At 35.7% G+C, this 16,454-nt stretch overlaps 1 protein-coding gene across 1 annotated transcript in view; it reads right to left on the bottom strand.

Moving 5' to 3' along the window:
* The window catches only part of TBC1D32 (TBC1 domain family member 32), a 94,888-nt gene extending 78,872 nt beyond the window's left edge, over positions 1-16,016 (bottom strand). The window contains exons 1-12 of the mRNA XM_068399071.1: positions 15,861-16,016; positions 13,351-13,505; positions 9,586-9,747; positions 6,520-6,697; positions 5,808-5,879; positions 4,476-4,601; positions 3,494-3,572; positions 3,253-3,353; positions 3,105-3,166; positions 2,455-2,599; positions 1,663-1,722; positions 117-216 (exon numbers count right to left, since the gene is read on the bottom strand). Coding sequence (XP_068255172.1) covers positions 117-216; positions 1,663-1,722; positions 2,455-2,599; positions 3,105-3,166; positions 3,253-3,353; positions 3,494-3,572; positions 4,476-4,601; positions 5,808-5,879; positions 6,520-6,697; positions 9,586-9,747; positions 13,351-13,505 — 1,240 coding nt within the window. The 5' untranslated portion in view covers positions 15,861-16,016. The remainder of the gene's footprint in view (positions 1-116; positions 217-1,662; positions 1,723-2,454; positions 2,600-3,104; positions 3,167-3,252; positions 3,354-3,493; positions 3,573-4,475; positions 4,602-5,807; positions 5,880-6,519; positions 6,698-9,585; positions 9,748-13,350; positions 13,506-15,860) is intronic.
* Between the last annotated feature and the right edge of the window lie 438 nt (positions 16,017-16,454).

Below are 16,454 nucleotides of genomic sequence, written 5' to 3'. Positions count from 1 at the left end.
AATATTTTGGGAAGAAAAAGAACAGATAGAATGCCTTCCTCCTGAGGCAGTATGCTCAGAGACCTAGAGAATGTGGATGTATGTGCGTATAATGCAAGACATGCAAAGATACTCACTACAATGCTGCTGGGAGAAGTCATTGACTCCAGAATTTTTATTAACTGCTGCCTTGCAAAATTCAAAATAATCAAGACACTGCTGGACAGCTGCATTAATCTGTGGGAAAAAGCACAAAATAATAAAATATCTGGTATTTTACAACAAAGTCATTCTCTCTTTTATCCAAGCACTGTCCTTTAACACAAGAACCTAAGTATCAACTTCATGCCATTACCTCATGTTTCAGTGCTTCGGATGGGTTAACCAACAGCAAGCAAAATTTTACAGGGCTATTAAAACACATTGCCATCATTATTACATTATCACACTACCAGCTCTATAAGCATTAAGAGAATCTATGAAAAAGAGTACAGAAAACATGCAAGTATTTTGAGAAGTTAATGGCTATCTGTGATTGCCATATTGTCATTACTATGGAAGATTTTAATTTTCCACATGTGAAAAACTTTGTCTTGAATACACTTACTAAACTATGTTTGGTTGTTGGGCGCTGTCGGTGCTATTACTGTTCTTTGCAGAAGTGTTGTATCATTATCACAGAATTATCATCTAATCAATGTATATAAAAGTTTAAAAATTACCAGCATTTATTTAGAAATACAGCATACGAACAAAGAAGTACATTTATATTTATTACAGTTTGGAGCTGCTACGTGTAAGTAAAATATACAGACATACCTAATTAAAAAAATACTTAATCAGATGTTTACTCTATGCTTGTAAATTAGATTAGACTACCCTGCTCATGGACTTCCTATTATAAACTTTTTGTTGCATGGAACATGCTTTATTCTATGCTCTGTTCTACGCATACAGACAGACAAGACAAACATCTTCTATAGTTGTCTGTATCCTTGTCTCACATCTTAAGGTTTTATCAGTCACATATATTTTACATTATATTTCATTTGTATTACAATATTTTACAAAACATAGCCAAAGTCCTGTCTATATGAATGGATCTCACTGATGTATTGGTCTTACTGAAAACAATGAAACTTCCAATCCAGTGAAGAGATCTGCCCATACAGAATACGTGACAGGATTAACACCTACGTTACTAAAGACGTTTTCCCACTTTGATTAATTTTGCTGACACTTTGAATCCTTAATGCTTCATATCACAACTTAAAGTACACAATGGTGGTTTTTTACTCTCTTTCCATCAAAAATCAAAATTCAGCATAGAGTTTTTATGATATTTTTTCATGCACCATTTGCTATTTTTATACATTGTCAGAAATAATTCTAAATATGAATGCAACATAAGGAACTAATAAATAAAAATCCTAATTAAATATCTGCTATAAAATATCCAAATTTCCCCTTATTCAGAGCTGGTCACATACCCTTCTTTGCACTTAACAGCGATTCATTTAAGCAAAGAGAAATTAAAAAAAATATTAAATCAAAAAGCCTCATCTAGCTAAACAACATGGAACAGCTCTGACAAAAGGGAAAAAAGGAAAAAAAAAAAGGCTCAAACCACAACGTGCCATGCAAGAACAAGTTCCAAGTAAATTTGTCTTGGGAAATACCTACCAAAGATTTGTATTTCTTTTCCAAAAGCCTAAGTACCACTGTTCTGCTGTAATACGCATGCTAAAATGACAAAGAAGATCTAATGTCAACTTCAAACACACAAGTTTAATTTTCTAGTTAAAAAGTAGAAATTATTTCTGATTCTGTTCTATTAGGGATCCTGTGCACAGTACATATTCAATGTATTGAACTCCAGCTTGTGTAAACCAGTATTATACTCAACTGAGCCTTTTGTTTGCATTAAAGATGACAAAAAAAAATATGTCATTAGAAAAAATGTGTAGCAGAATATGCAATAAACAGAAAAACAGTAACTACACTGAAATGTAAGACTACATGTTTTGACATTGCCATGTAAATCCTAAATTATGAGTCTATACACGGTAGGCTGCAAAAAGCTCTAATGTACACTGAAGGTTACCAAGTTGTGTGCAGCATGTCATGTATATAACTGCACTTTCATGCTCATCACTTCTTCCAGAAAACTATTTGCATCTTTTGATAGCCGTCAGTCAATTATGACAAAGGGACTGAAGTCCCAAAGCGAAGTAAGTTCTCAGAAATTTCATGAAAACAAGTAACTGAATAGAAATGGAGGGACAGGGTAGTGTTAAAGGGCAAAGGACATAAATACTAAAAAACCCCGAGACTTTCTTCATTACAGTGCTCATATAGGTTGTTATCAGGTCACAATAGATCTGTGATAATAATAGTCATAAATCAAATTTTTCAAAATACATGTCAGATATAAATAAGTTACGGCTTGTTAGGTTAGGGTTTTTTCTTGCTTACCATCCACTTTTTAAACCATACTGCTTTGATATCCAGCAGAGCCAAGAAGTAAACTGGACTCAAAAAATCTGGAGAGGCAGGATGATTAGGCTCTTTTTTTACTGACAAAAGTGACAAGGTACTCTCCACTACTTCTTCCATGTACCTTACGACACAAATAGGAAAAAATGAACAGAAAACAAAAGTTGCTTAAATATTTCCACCAGTAATACTCAGGAACAAATTTCTGGTAAAACCTCATTGCTCAGATAAATCATAAATATCAACAACATTATCTTTAACTTGATCTTGTAAGGATATTAATTCTTTGTATTACCATGAATAAAATTAATAACAACATACATTTGTATTCTCCTATATGATTACATATTTTATTACACTTGTTACTTTACAAACCATCCAAATTATTTTTGTTAAAAAGCACTTATAACACTTCAAAAGCTAAGTAAGCAGCTTAATATGACCCATGACTACTCCTATGCAACTTCCCTGTTCCACTTTTACCACCCTCTATTTATATTCCCCCCTTTATCACTGACCACTCACCTATGCATCCTGTAATCAACCTTTTGCTAAAACTATACTCATCTAATTATACATCAAAAATCATTAAGTTAAGAAACAGTGACAGGTTTTTGAAGGTGTCATACTTTTCTGGATGACGAATCCAGGAAGAGGGAGCTTCCTTTTGGTACTCATTTAAAAGGTGGACCTGAAAACATAATTATTAAAATTAAAAAATAAATAATGCATGATGTTTCAGTAATGACAAAAAAGGTATGGAAAGTTCATTTATACCTTTTTAAGTAAACGATTTATGTCTGTGTTAGATACATCCAGACCAGCTGAAATACGAAGAGAATATTCTCCAGAAAGAAAGTACAACTCCAAGTGTCTTGCTAAAAAAGACGAAAAAAAACCTCACCTCCATGACAACAGTGGCAAAGCAGACTGTATTATACAGCTTCATTATAAAAGTTAACTGATTTTCATGAAGTACATGACTCATGAAGTCTTAAATGTAATTAAATGCACATACCTAAACTTGTATAGACTTCTCGCGTCATATTAAATGGAGAAGAAGAAAAGGTTTTTGCATAGAACTTAAGAATTTTCTCCTAAGGGAGAAAAAGCAAGAAATGTATTAAATAGTCATGTAATTGTGTATCATTATTGCACAATAATCAAAATGTAATGGCATTATTCTTAATATTACAAATCGCTCAGAGATATCTACAGATGTGAAGCATATTTTATAAAAATACACAGTTTGGGACCACAGAAACCTACAGTCCGAAGGAAATTTTGCTTGAATACTTTAACTGACAGCACCAATGCAAAGCCTAACTGAGATACGAAGAAGCAGATCAGGGAATATCACTGTACTTTTCCATTAACATTAATGTTTTAATGTTATTAAATGTACTAATGACTTGTAACTAGCACTGTTTCTAAAGAAATTGTAGACTTTCTACGCTGAAAGAAAAATACATGACAGCAGCTAGGGCAACTTGCATATTTATTTGATAATCACTTTAAAATTCAAAAAAAAAGAAAAGAAAAAAAAGGCTTAATAAGCATAACAAAAAATCTAAAAGCAACTTAAGCAGCTGCCATATTTTTTCCTCATCAGTGCCTGTGTAATATTACTATGTATCATTTTCCCACCATCATGGAATATATACCTGACTTAAATGGGAAATATTAACATGACATGTTTTATAGAAGAGTTTTGTAAATTTTTTTTACAGCTGTTTGCTGAAAGACATTCAAACCTCCTCATTCTAATTAAAAGATATATAAATGAGTACTCCAGTATCTAAAAATCCTGTTGTAATCCTTTAAATCAAGACCTACTGGAATATAGTTATTTTACTTCAAAAAGAGTTTATCTGATACATACACAAATAATAAAATGTCTTGGGACCTTACTGGACTACTTGTAACACATATGTAACTTCTTATTCCTCTTCATTACTAAGGCTACACATCTGATAACTAAATACAGAACATTAGCTTACACTGAATGTTGCATCAGGATCTGACAGAGACATCGTTAGATGCTTACGCAGAATTGGCCAACTCTCAGAGTTCAGTATATCAGACGGAGGGGCAAAGCACAGTGTCTGCAATGCTTCTTGGCGAACCTGAAGTTGTCAAAAAGATAAAACACCACAAATCCGTTCACAGCAACCTCTCAAATACGTAATTTACAACGTAATTTGGAGGAAAGAAGGAACAGGACGTGGTTGTAGAACAGATAAGGAATTCCAGAATACTTATCTTCTGCTATATTTTTATGGTAATTTAGACAAAACACTACATCACTGAGGAAAAAAAAAATAAACATAGATTTGAAGAAGCAACAAAACCATTTTATATAGGTTTTATATACTGGATGCAAAGGTTATGTTCTACTTTCTGCTTGTAATCAGATATTTTTTTATCAGGGAATATAGGAAACTATCACCAAATACTACAAATGTGCCTAGCAGCTCTATAAAACATCAATAAGGGAAAGTGGAAACAGAGTTACTAGCCACTATGTTTTACTGCTGAATTTTCATCACCATTATAATCTAAATCATTTCAAGTAACTTTTTTTTTTGTTCTGTTTGTAGACAACTGTAATCTCAAGTAATTTATTTCATATTACTGAAACAAACTGTAGGAAATTTTAACAATATTTAATAGCTTCAGACTTTTTATCTGGTTTTCTAAGAAAACTTGATCACAATGTTTATCCCAGTTCCCATCTACCATGCCTTTTTCAAATACCAGACACTCACGAACAAATCTTACTGAAAGAGCATGCTCAAAATGATGTTTTTCCAAGCTTCAAAAATATCAGCAGCTGATGCTCATTGGCAGTTAAGAGACTCAAATTAGTACTGCCACTGACAGGAAGGCAAAACTAACTTGGACTTTATATATTCCATCTGGCAGCAGCTTGTCGGCAAATCAGCAGGCATCTCTCTCTTCTGATAAGTGTAACACAAAGGACGACACGGAAGTTACCAAGAAGGGCAAGGGGCACATATACAGGAAAATAAGCTTCAATAACTTTATTTCTCACAGAACAACTTTTTCCAAACTAAAAGTGCCCATCTATAGCACATAAACTCCTAACAAAAAAATAAGACACTTTCTGCAACACTAGCTTTTGAACCAGATGGTTATGAACAATGAAATACTGCACTGCAGAGCAGTTGCTGCACTGGAGCCAAGATATATGAACCAACAAAGACAAGATTCCACTTAGGTACATATGAACTCTTAGGTGCACAGTCTGTTTTCCAATATGCCATAAACATTAATTTGTATTAACATTTTATTTCTTCTTTGAAACTTACTTCCTTAGGCTGAATAGGGTTAAGCCTTTCTACAAGCAGCTGCAACTGTTCTTGACTCATAAATGTATAACTCTGTAATACACATTATAAAATAATCATCAGAATATTTTATTAAACTGAACAGCAGAAAATTAAAATCATCAGTCTTTCTGATACCTAATTTACTTTTAATAATTAGGACTTCAACATTTACATTAATTTAACATTAAAGTCAACATTCTAAATGTTTTCTGCCATTTGCCCAAAGTTAAATTTACAGCAACAAAATTCTCATTATATATTTTGCTTTGCTTTACTTAAAAGTTTCCTGTATCTTCATAAAATCCCTTATAATAATTCATTCAGTAAGTAATATAGCATAGTGCATTACTCTGGAAATGAACTGCACATTACTTGGCTCCTAAAGTAAAATCACAAAAAGTTAGATGATATATTGCTTTTACCATTATTTTATCTTTTCCTATGCAGTACATGCATAGGTACTTTAGAGCATATGGGCATCATATTCATCTCATCTAGCATATGCTATCTACAGGTTAGACAGCTAGTATAAGCTTAGTACTCCAGAGTGAAAGAAAGGTAATTTGTTTTAGGATATATCAAAGATCGGAAGGATGAATCTTTTTTCTAGGGCTGCTTCTCAATCTCCACGGGCAGAAACTTAACAATTTTGCAGTACCATTTCGTAACATAGAGAGAAAACACATTGTACTTGGTTGAATGAGGAGTCACTGTCAGAACAGTTGTCTGTGTAACAGCCACTCTGACGTTCTTTCTTTGTTTTACTATCCAGCTCCTTATTGCGCATCCAATCTTCTTCAAACTTGTTAATCAAAGACTCCACCACAACCATCATGACATTCTTCAAGGCATGCATCATTTCCCTATATCTTCAAAGTAAAGATGACATTAATATTAAAGAGTATAAAAATCAATAATTAAAAAAAAATTTCAATAAATAGCAAATAACTGAATATGGCATAAAGCTAGACCCAACTTCACTGAATTTACAGAAATTAACGAAAAACAAATGCAAATCCAAAATGAGCAACAAAACATGTATGTACTTTAAATGTTTCAGATAATTATATTTTAAAAATGTAATAAAATTCCTTTTTGCCCTTCCAAAACCATTCAATGAAATACCACTAACATAATCCTGTTCTGGGAGGTTCTTAAGAAAGAACAATGTGAATCCACCAAAAGGAAGAATCTGTTCCTGAGAAACCAGGCCTGTTCTCATCCTTGTTACTGTTCATGTTTCTTCAAGTTCAACATCCAATTTTTCTTCTGCTATAAGCCTCGAGCAGAACCAATAGAAGAGAACACATCATCCTGACTCAAGATCCTGAGTACATGTCACGGACACAAAATAATTTTCCTTCAACAAAACCAGGGGCTTTATAAGTTACATAAATTGAATAATAATATCCACAAAGAAGCATTTCAAAATAAAAGCTGCTTCAGAAAAATATCCTATTGTAAAATGTTAATATTTTATTTCAAATTATTTTTTACTTTAAGGGTATTATTACTTATTTTACAGCCACCAAAGATATAAATTACCATATTGTGCTTTAGTATCCTCCTATCGCTCAAATTCAAAATACAGATACAGACATATTTAGTTCAGTGGAGCTTCTTTTACCAACTTTAACGAGCACAAGATCCTCGGAAAAAAAACACACAAACAGCATAATTTGAAAAACAGTCATCCTAACATCTGTTTTCTACATGAAAATAAAAGGCAAGTGTAGTTAAGAACTGCTTTCTAACATAAATGACTAGGAAAATACAGAATGCATCACTAAGGAGTTAAATTCCTTAATACATTTTTCTCCATAAATACCTTTAAGCTTACTACCTACCACAGAAAATGAGTAATTGCAATGAACAAAACTGGAACCTTGAATGATCCTGATATGACATCAAGACCATCACAGCGAGACCCAATAATGCTCGATCAGAGTTCAGAATGCTTGCAGACAGGTGACACGAAAAGGACCCTATAAAAGCACGGTTCATACAACATATTTCTGTGTACTTCTAGATAAGAAACCTTCTGAAAACAAACAGAAAATAAAATCTTCTAGAACAAAAACATACATTATTTTTTAATTCCTTTGTTCCTGAGGACACATAGTAAACAATAGGCATCACAGTAAAATCATAGTTCCACTAAAAAGAGAGATGGAGATGAAGTTAAGATTGTGCAATAAAAATGAGTGAAAAAAAATAGTTCAGCTGAAGTAGTGTATAAAATCATTTTGGTGGCTTATATGAGAGAGAGAAATTGTCTTATTTGTTTTTTTCCTCTGCAACACACAAAAACGATCACTGATGCTAAAATAGTGCGGGGTTGGTTGGTTATTTTTCATTTTTCAACATTCACCATTTCAGGTGCTCACTTTTTCAGTTGACTTGATGATCTTAAACGTCCTTTCCAACCAAAACGATTCTATGATTCCATGATTTAATTTCATTGTTTTGACATTGTAATGGTTCAACCTTAGTAAAGCCCTCATCATGGCTCTCTGTGACAATTAAAAATAGAGAGGCAAGGACCTAACAGTCTGGTGACAAAAGTACTGTTTTAATTAAAGAAACAATACTCTTAGAACTGCTTTAGGCATTATGATGTAGTTAGATTTTGTACAGGAATTCCAAAAACAATGTGACGAATAGACTAAACTTTTGAAGTTTGACGTATTTTCCGGAAATAACAGCTGTATATATAAGTACTACTGACCACTGCTTTAAAGAATCACAGCAATTATCTGCCTATGCAAATTCGAAATCCAAAGCATGAAAATTCAGTAAGAGAGCTACCAGCCTCTGCATTCCAAGGAAAAGTTATTTTAACATCCACAGGAAGGTGAAGAAAGTTAGTAGGAAAGAGATGACTAGGAAAAGAATTTAACTGGTATTCACAGAGGTTTTTCTGTTTAAGGCTTCTTCACTAAACATGGTGTTCAAAGCCGATTAATCCGGACCACAGACACTGTAATATGCTGATATGTGGTTTTGCACACTAACCTACTGATTTCTGGCCATCTGACAGTCTGAGTCAAAAAATCTTGGATAATTATACACAGTTGGTCCACATACCAATTCTACATTACACAGACCACACTGCAGAAGTATCTTGGCATGTACATTAAAATACAAAGCAAGATAGCTCAAAGTTCAAATTTTTAAACTAGTCAATGAAAGCAGATCTGACTAAACATATCACTCTCACAGGACACCTGGCTAGATACCAAGGAAGCAATCTTAAAAAAATAACAGGTGTATTCCAATCTTTATTTTTTAATTTTTTTTTTTTTAGAAAACAACACCGTCATGCAGATTCTCCATTTAGATCTAAGGAAATTACCAAACTGTAATAGCTAATAAAACCAATTTTTTCCTTTAGGCCAACTTCCATACCACAACTGAATTTAATTTGCAGCTACTGAAATAGTATGAAGCAGTGATTCTTCTCTCAGATCTTACCCCTGCCCAACAACAGTCCTAGATACCTCAAAAATTTCACAGATTTGCTACCAAGCTTTTTACACAATAGTTCATAGTCTTAATTCCAGAATGAGACGAAGTATGACAAATTGCAGTGTAGGGTGGGAATATCTGAATTGCTTAGCAGTGATTTTTGAAAGCAAAGAATCTCTTTTGTTACCCAATGGTGCAGAATTTATTTTTTCAGAGCAAGTTCTGGAAAGGAGAAAGGAAGACAAAGACCAAGAAGAAACAAAAATGTGAATTACACGTATATACTCACTCTTTTGATTCACGGGTCTTCTTAGTAACATGTTGGACAAGTGTGTCATAACCAGATACTTCACCCTGATTTTGAGCAGAAGTACATTTTTCTGTTTCTTCTTCAATCACAGATCCCACAGTATTATTTATATATTGTCTAAGGTATTTTACAAACTCATAGCTGCAACAAATACACAAAATTAAAATGTAATAAATTTCCTTGAGCTCACTATCAAACATGTTCAACATTATATTAACATAAGCTATCTTCTCCCCCAGCAGACCTGTTACTTTTAAGGTAAGGGTCTATGACTTGCAGAGAAATAAATTTCAACGGCGTAAAAAAAAAAACACAATAAAGTTTCATGTTCTTCAATATGGTCATTATCAGCATATTCCCGGAAGAAACAATACCAAAAAGTTTCTAATTTCCCTTTGTGCTTCTTCTAAATGTAAAAATCTACTCAGACAAAACATTAAGGTTTTGTAGGCAAAAATCATAGAATATCAAGAAATCTCAAATTTAAAATTTCAAAAGAAACATTACTTGGAGCACCCTGAACATAACACTGTCTTATAGTATATTCATCTGATATTATTATTTATGCAGTACACACACAAAATGAGAAGAAACACAGAAAACACGATTTATAAATTCTAGCGTATGAGTATGTCTAAAGCTTATGAAAGTTTGTGTGTCATGGCACTATCCAGAAGATCTCACCCCATCAAACGGACAAACTAGCTGTCTGTGATTACACGTATATGTTAACTGTAAAGAAATTGGCACTTTGTACTCTTCCTACTAGATATTCACAGAAACTTGTTTAAACAAAAGAATAATCAGAGAGGGATTTCAAAGACAAGACCCTCACTGGGTCCTCAGACTCTGTATTAGCTATAGAAATTGCTAAAAAGTAGTGCTCAGAATATATAAACTTTTTTTTGTTAGTCTTACGATTTATATGAAGGACAAGGCAAACAAATACACAAAAAAGTAATCATACATAAACACTAGATGCATCATTATATTTTCATTATATCAAATGCAGATGTGCAACCACTTTGTGTTAATTTGGCTAAATACAGAGTGAGAAAAAAAATCAAATAAAAAAGTCTGTTCACCATGTAGGTAGAGAGTCCAAAGCTACAAAATGCAAATGTAAATAAAAGCAACTGTTACAACCAGCAGCAGCTTTTGCCTTTCTTGGATATTTAAAAAAAAAAAAAACAACACAAAGCCACACAGACTACATTCAAGATACATTTAAAAAAAAGCACAGGAAATTGTGCCTTGTGTCATGATACATACTTCCTCACTGGCTTGCCTACCTCAAGTTCCATCAGGTATAACAGTCCTTTTTTTTTTTTTTTTTTCCCATTTCCCACTTACTTCCATTCCTACATCACTTTTGTTCTCAATGAAAGTAACAGAAATACATCTCCAGAAAGATGCAAACTTGTTTATTTGAATTTTCATTTGTCTTCAAGGCTAGCTTTTTACTTCTGCAAGAATGAAATTGCACACGACACTCCACTGAATGAAAGCTTTCATAAAACTTTTTCCGATTTGTTTTATAACAGCAACATTTCCAGGGTGTACATTTTTTGCAGTGACTGCTTCACTCTGAAATACACAGCAATCACATCATTATTCATGCCACTAAGTTTATGTCTGCTTGACATCCTAGCCTTGATCTTCTGCATCATTTTTCCACCTTAAAAATGTTTTGTAACAAATACGTGTTTCAGTAATGATAGAACTACTTCTTCATGAGCAGAACCAAGTCAGACTGATCTGGTTGGGCTTACAAAGGAAGCATCGGGGGAAAAAAGTGTTAAAAAACCTCTAGGACTTTAAGGAAAAAATGCAACGGAAAACATGCTACTTATATAGTTAAAAATACCAATTTCTACTACCGCACATAAATTTTGAATTTGATTCAATTTTCCTTTTTATAGGCTTTCTGAGGATCCTGTGTTTCTGCCTTTTCTACATAGAAGTGAGAACAAAGGATTAAGTAGGGCCTCAAAATCTGATAAAATTACCGAGACAAAATGACCATGAGGCAGAAACAGCATTGATCAAAATGCTGAACTGAACTAGTGTATTGCACAACCCAAAAGCACACACTACTAATAAAGGAGCTTGCAGTCTGGATGGATGGGTTAAAGGTCAAGAAGAAAGTTTCTTAATGGTCTCACTAATTAATCGCTGTATGACCTCTCTGACCTTCGATGAAAACCAAGCTATACTTCCTTGGGTCATGAACAAGACTAGAATACCTCCAGAAATACTCCAGCACCGGAGAGTAATGCTCACATTCTGTATTTAAAAGCAACACTTGATTTTCCATTAAACATAATTTAAAATGTGTCTCATGAAAAGAAAGTATCTTTAGGATCACGAATTTTTAAACATACTAGAAAGAGTAATGGATGGCATGGTTTCACTGTTCTAAAGGGGAAAGCTATGTATGCATTGTTTCCACCAGTCATAGACTTTACTCCCCCACACTGGGTATTATCCTAGTAAGTCCTCAGAAGAAATACTGACAGAAGTAATTTCATAGGTTTTTGGTTGTTTGGGTTTTTCTACTGTACATGTCTTCCTTTAAATAAAAGTATTTTTCTTTCAAAATTACCTGTAATTTTTAACTCTGATATGTTTATAACTAACTTTTTTATTCTCATGCTTGTCACGTGGTAACCTGGTGCTCAAAATTCACAAGACTGCCAGCAAAAATTGTATCTGATACAACTTGTAATACAAATTAAAATTGAGTTAAAATATATTTTAAAGCATTTAGCATCTTCAGAAGATAAAAAAGCATGAACATTTTAAAATTATAGTGAAATTTTAGATAAATCCTTGTTCTATTTCACATATTTGCTTTTACCCGACTTCCATCACTGACAAGGCAATGCTAAAGACTAGGCAAATTTAAGAGAATGTAGATAGTGCCACTTCTGAAAAAAATGGCAAGGAACCTCAGAAGAAGTCAGGTCACAGAACTCTGGTCCTTATTAAAATGTCTTCAAGGTAATTTCAGCTTGATATTCTCTTGACTCATCATAAATCCATGCTAAATATCTCCCATGTAGTAAAAACAATTTATAATACCATGGAAAGGAAAGAGGAGCATGGGCTCCAGAAACCTAGATCACATGTAAGTGAGGTCACACTGTCAAATCTGATTTAACACAAGAGTGATGAGGATACATTTCTGCTTTATGCAAAACATAAATTAAAAGAACAACTACCGGATAAGATATACAAGGGTTCAGTAATATAATCCACGCAGAACAATCAAATATGGAAGCCATGTAGCCTGCTGAAAATTTACCTTATTTTAAAAAACAAAATTATATTGTCTAGCAGGTGTCAAAAACACTGACTGACAGCCTTCAGTGAGGACTTCTTCTGGCTTCTGTTCGCATGTGCATTTAGTACATCACATGTACAAGTTCATCAGAGTTGGTTAAGTTAGGAAGTTTTGTAAGTTCCTCTCTCACAAACAGCTCATCAATTACTATTACAGTAAAAATAATGTTTTACCAACGGGGCGGTGGGGAGGGGCACACACCAAATAGCAAAATGGCAAAATTAATTTTATTCACTAAATTAGCATCTTTTGAAAGTTGATTAGAAAGAGGAATATCTATATATATAAATACATACACATTCACACAGCAATATAAACTGTAAACATTTCCCAGGAATAATACAGTTCAAGACATTTCACTTCCTTCAAAACATTAAAAATAGAAAAAATATATTTACTTGTGAAAATTCTCATCTGTTTCCTCCAAATGCAAGAGGATCTCTTCTGCACATTCTACTGATGGAGCTCCAGTGATCTTTTCCTTCACACTCTGCAGCAATTGTCTAAGCATAGACTGTAACAGAGCTTCATCTTCACTTGTAAAGTGAGACATCTGCATAAAGCAAATATAAGAGTAACATACTTCCTTAGTTTTGGGTTTTCTCCTCCCCTCAAGATGCTAACAAAAGTATAAACTCCTTAAATTGCCACTTTTTTCCTGTTATCAACAACATGATTATGCTATCAAAAGACATGACCACAGACGGGAAACATTTGATAGGCCTTATCTTCAGACAAACTGGAAACAAAATAATCAAATCCATTTTAATAAACCTCTTGTTATCTTAGTACAATATTCTTAAACAACATATTGCATTAAGAAAATCCTGAATATTCCTGTTTGTTGTTGCTTGAGGACTTGCCCATCAAATAAGTACAAGATTACATCATAATTAAAAAAAAAAAAGTTTTTTTTTTTTACAGCTGTAATGACTGTATCTTGATGAGAAATCTCTACAAGTCTCTCAGCTTCTTCTCATCCACTATTACTACCCAGTTTTGATTTTTGGATCCCTCTACTCAGAGCTGTGGCCCTGCCCATCATCAAAGGTGCTGCCAGTTTTTGGAAGCAACAGGGGCCAGGTGCAATTGTCAGAAGGGTTTAATTTCCGTGGGGTAATCAACTGCAGTCACCTGATAGAGTCCTGACAATTTAACACTACAGCTACCAGGAAAAACTGGGAGCAGCAGCAGGGAGAAACTGGAAATACCTGTCAAGTCCAGAAGACAGTGTCTTACCAGTTTAATTTTCAAGGGTTGAAAAAAAACCCAAAAGCTCCATTTCTATCTTCATTGATTAATTAACCTAAATTCATGGCTTGAACTTCTTTATATGCCAAGGAATACTTCCAATCCCCGTTAGCAGTTCTAGCTTATATATTTCTAGTCTATTTGAGGAAGAATGATTGAGACCTTTGACTTTTTTTTTTTTTTAAAAAAAAAAAGGTCAGTCAAAGACTCTCTAAGCACCTGTGAATAAACAATAAGCACACTTGGAAGACACAATATAATAAATTAGTCCTTCAGACTTAAACAGTATTAACTAACAAAAAAAATCCAAGCCATACAGCACCAGCTGGAGGAGTTATCCTTTACCAAAGGTAACGGTTCCTTGAGCTAGCAGTTCTCTGTGGTAAGTAGCACAGGTGCTGAACATTTTATTTTGATTAAACACAATTCAACATTAACTCATTGATCTTATGAGAAATAGCATTAAAATAAAATAATTTTTAAAAAAATCCCTTGTAATAATCTTAACTCTCTGATTTGCAGCCTTCTTTCTTACAAATTATGGTCTCAAAATATTTAATCAAAGTCAAGGCATTTTTAGGTCTATATAAAACACTCTCGTAAGTCTTGTATTTTGACCTTAACATTGTATTATCCTAATCCCCTACAAAAAACTTTACTTAGTATTTTGGTCTAACTAGGCATTTTCAAAAGCGTAACTATCTCGATACTGGTTGGCAATCAGTGCAAAGCCCCGCTCAAATTATTCATAAAGACAAATTATGAGAATATTGCAGTTTCACCTCCAGTTTGCTTTGAAAAGTCTTATGTGACTTATACAATCACTAACAGAGATACTCATCTTAAAATTAATTTGTAAAGGTTTGTGGTTTGTTGTGTTTGGGTTTTTTGGTAGGGTGTTTGGTTTTTTTTTTTCCCTAGCAGGCATATCCCCCATTCACTTTCCATGCCAAACTTAAATGACCATTTTTTCCCTAAGAATCCTTATCCCAAGCCCAGTTTGGGCAGTCTTTTCAAGTTCAAATTAATTTTCCCAGCACTGTCCCACAACTGCAAATCCTGCCCCAAAACCCACGGGATGGTTCAGGAAGAGGCCTGTTGTAGCCAGCATTTATCCTTACACAGACCTTGAGCAAAGTTTTGAACGAAAAAAGTGGTAATTTTAGCAACAAACCAATGACAGCAGTTAATAAAAATACTAATAGTGCGAGAATTTCTACCTCCTCTCGATTTTTATCGTCAGTCATTTCAACTGCGCATCAGTTTTTGGCAGTAACCAGATGTCTAATGACAAGACACGTACGAAAGCAGCTTGTCTTTTTCAAAGCGTCAGAAGAAGAGGCCAACCCGACCGGGTCCTTCTCTCACGCCATTGCTACAAGCACAGAGGGGCTGGACGCGCTCGCCCCAGGCATCGGGTCCGCACCGCGGTTGCCGCAGCCGCCCGCGCCGGTCTGCACGCCGCCCAGGAGGTCTCTGAGGGGCCCCCGCCCGTCTCGGCCCGGCCCGGGGCCCCGCACTCCCAGTTCTGCCCAGCCCGAGGCTCCAGGGGGCCGGCCGGGCCCCGCGGGTTGTGGAGAGTGGCGTCGCCGTGCGCGGAACTCGCCAACCCTCTGCCCCCGCCCCGCACCGAGCCCCCCGAGCCGGCGGGAATCACCTTGAGGCGGCGGCTGCCCTCCCCGTCGCAGCGGCCGGGCGGCGGCCCTTAGCAACCGGCGGCGCCCGCTGCCGAGTCTCGCAGGGCCCTTAGCAACATCGCGAGAGGCCGGCGGGACGGGGAGGGCTGGGCCGCCTCAGCCCACCGCCTACTTCCCCTTGCATGGGCGGGCAAGGCGCTGTCGCTGTCCCAGCCCGCCCCGAGGCGGGGGTCTCGGCCCTCGCTGTTTCCGGGCCCCGGTCCCCCGCCAACGCCCTCCGTCGCCGAAGGCTTCCCCGGTCACGGGGGCGGCCAGCGCCGGGGCCGGAAGGACGGCAGGCCGGCAGCCCCGGGGGTCCTCTGGCCACGATATCGAGCATGAAACGGCCTTCTTTGCTGCATGGAGGCTGTGCAGCTCTTGTGGCCCTTCGCTACAGCGCGTCTGGATGGCCAAGTTGTGTGCAAAGAAGATTCTGAAGAATAGCACTGACCTAGGAAAACCAGTACGCTGCACCCAGAGGGCGGCAAGGGAAAACCCATGGCTTGGGTAACTGGGACACATTTGTCAATAAGGGTCCCCCCGCAGCAAAACTCACAAAGCATTCAGCTGCAGGT

Source organism: Nyctibius grandis, chromosome 1 (genome assembly GCF_013368605.1).
Source record: "Nyctibius grandis isolate bNycGra1 chromosome 1, bNycGra1.pri, whole genome shotgun sequence".
NCBI classification, from domain to species: Eukaryota; Metazoa; Chordata; class Aves; order Nyctibiiformes; family Nyctibiidae; genus Nyctibius; species Nyctibius grandis.
This window is presented reverse-complemented; position numbering and strand designations above follow the sequence as displayed.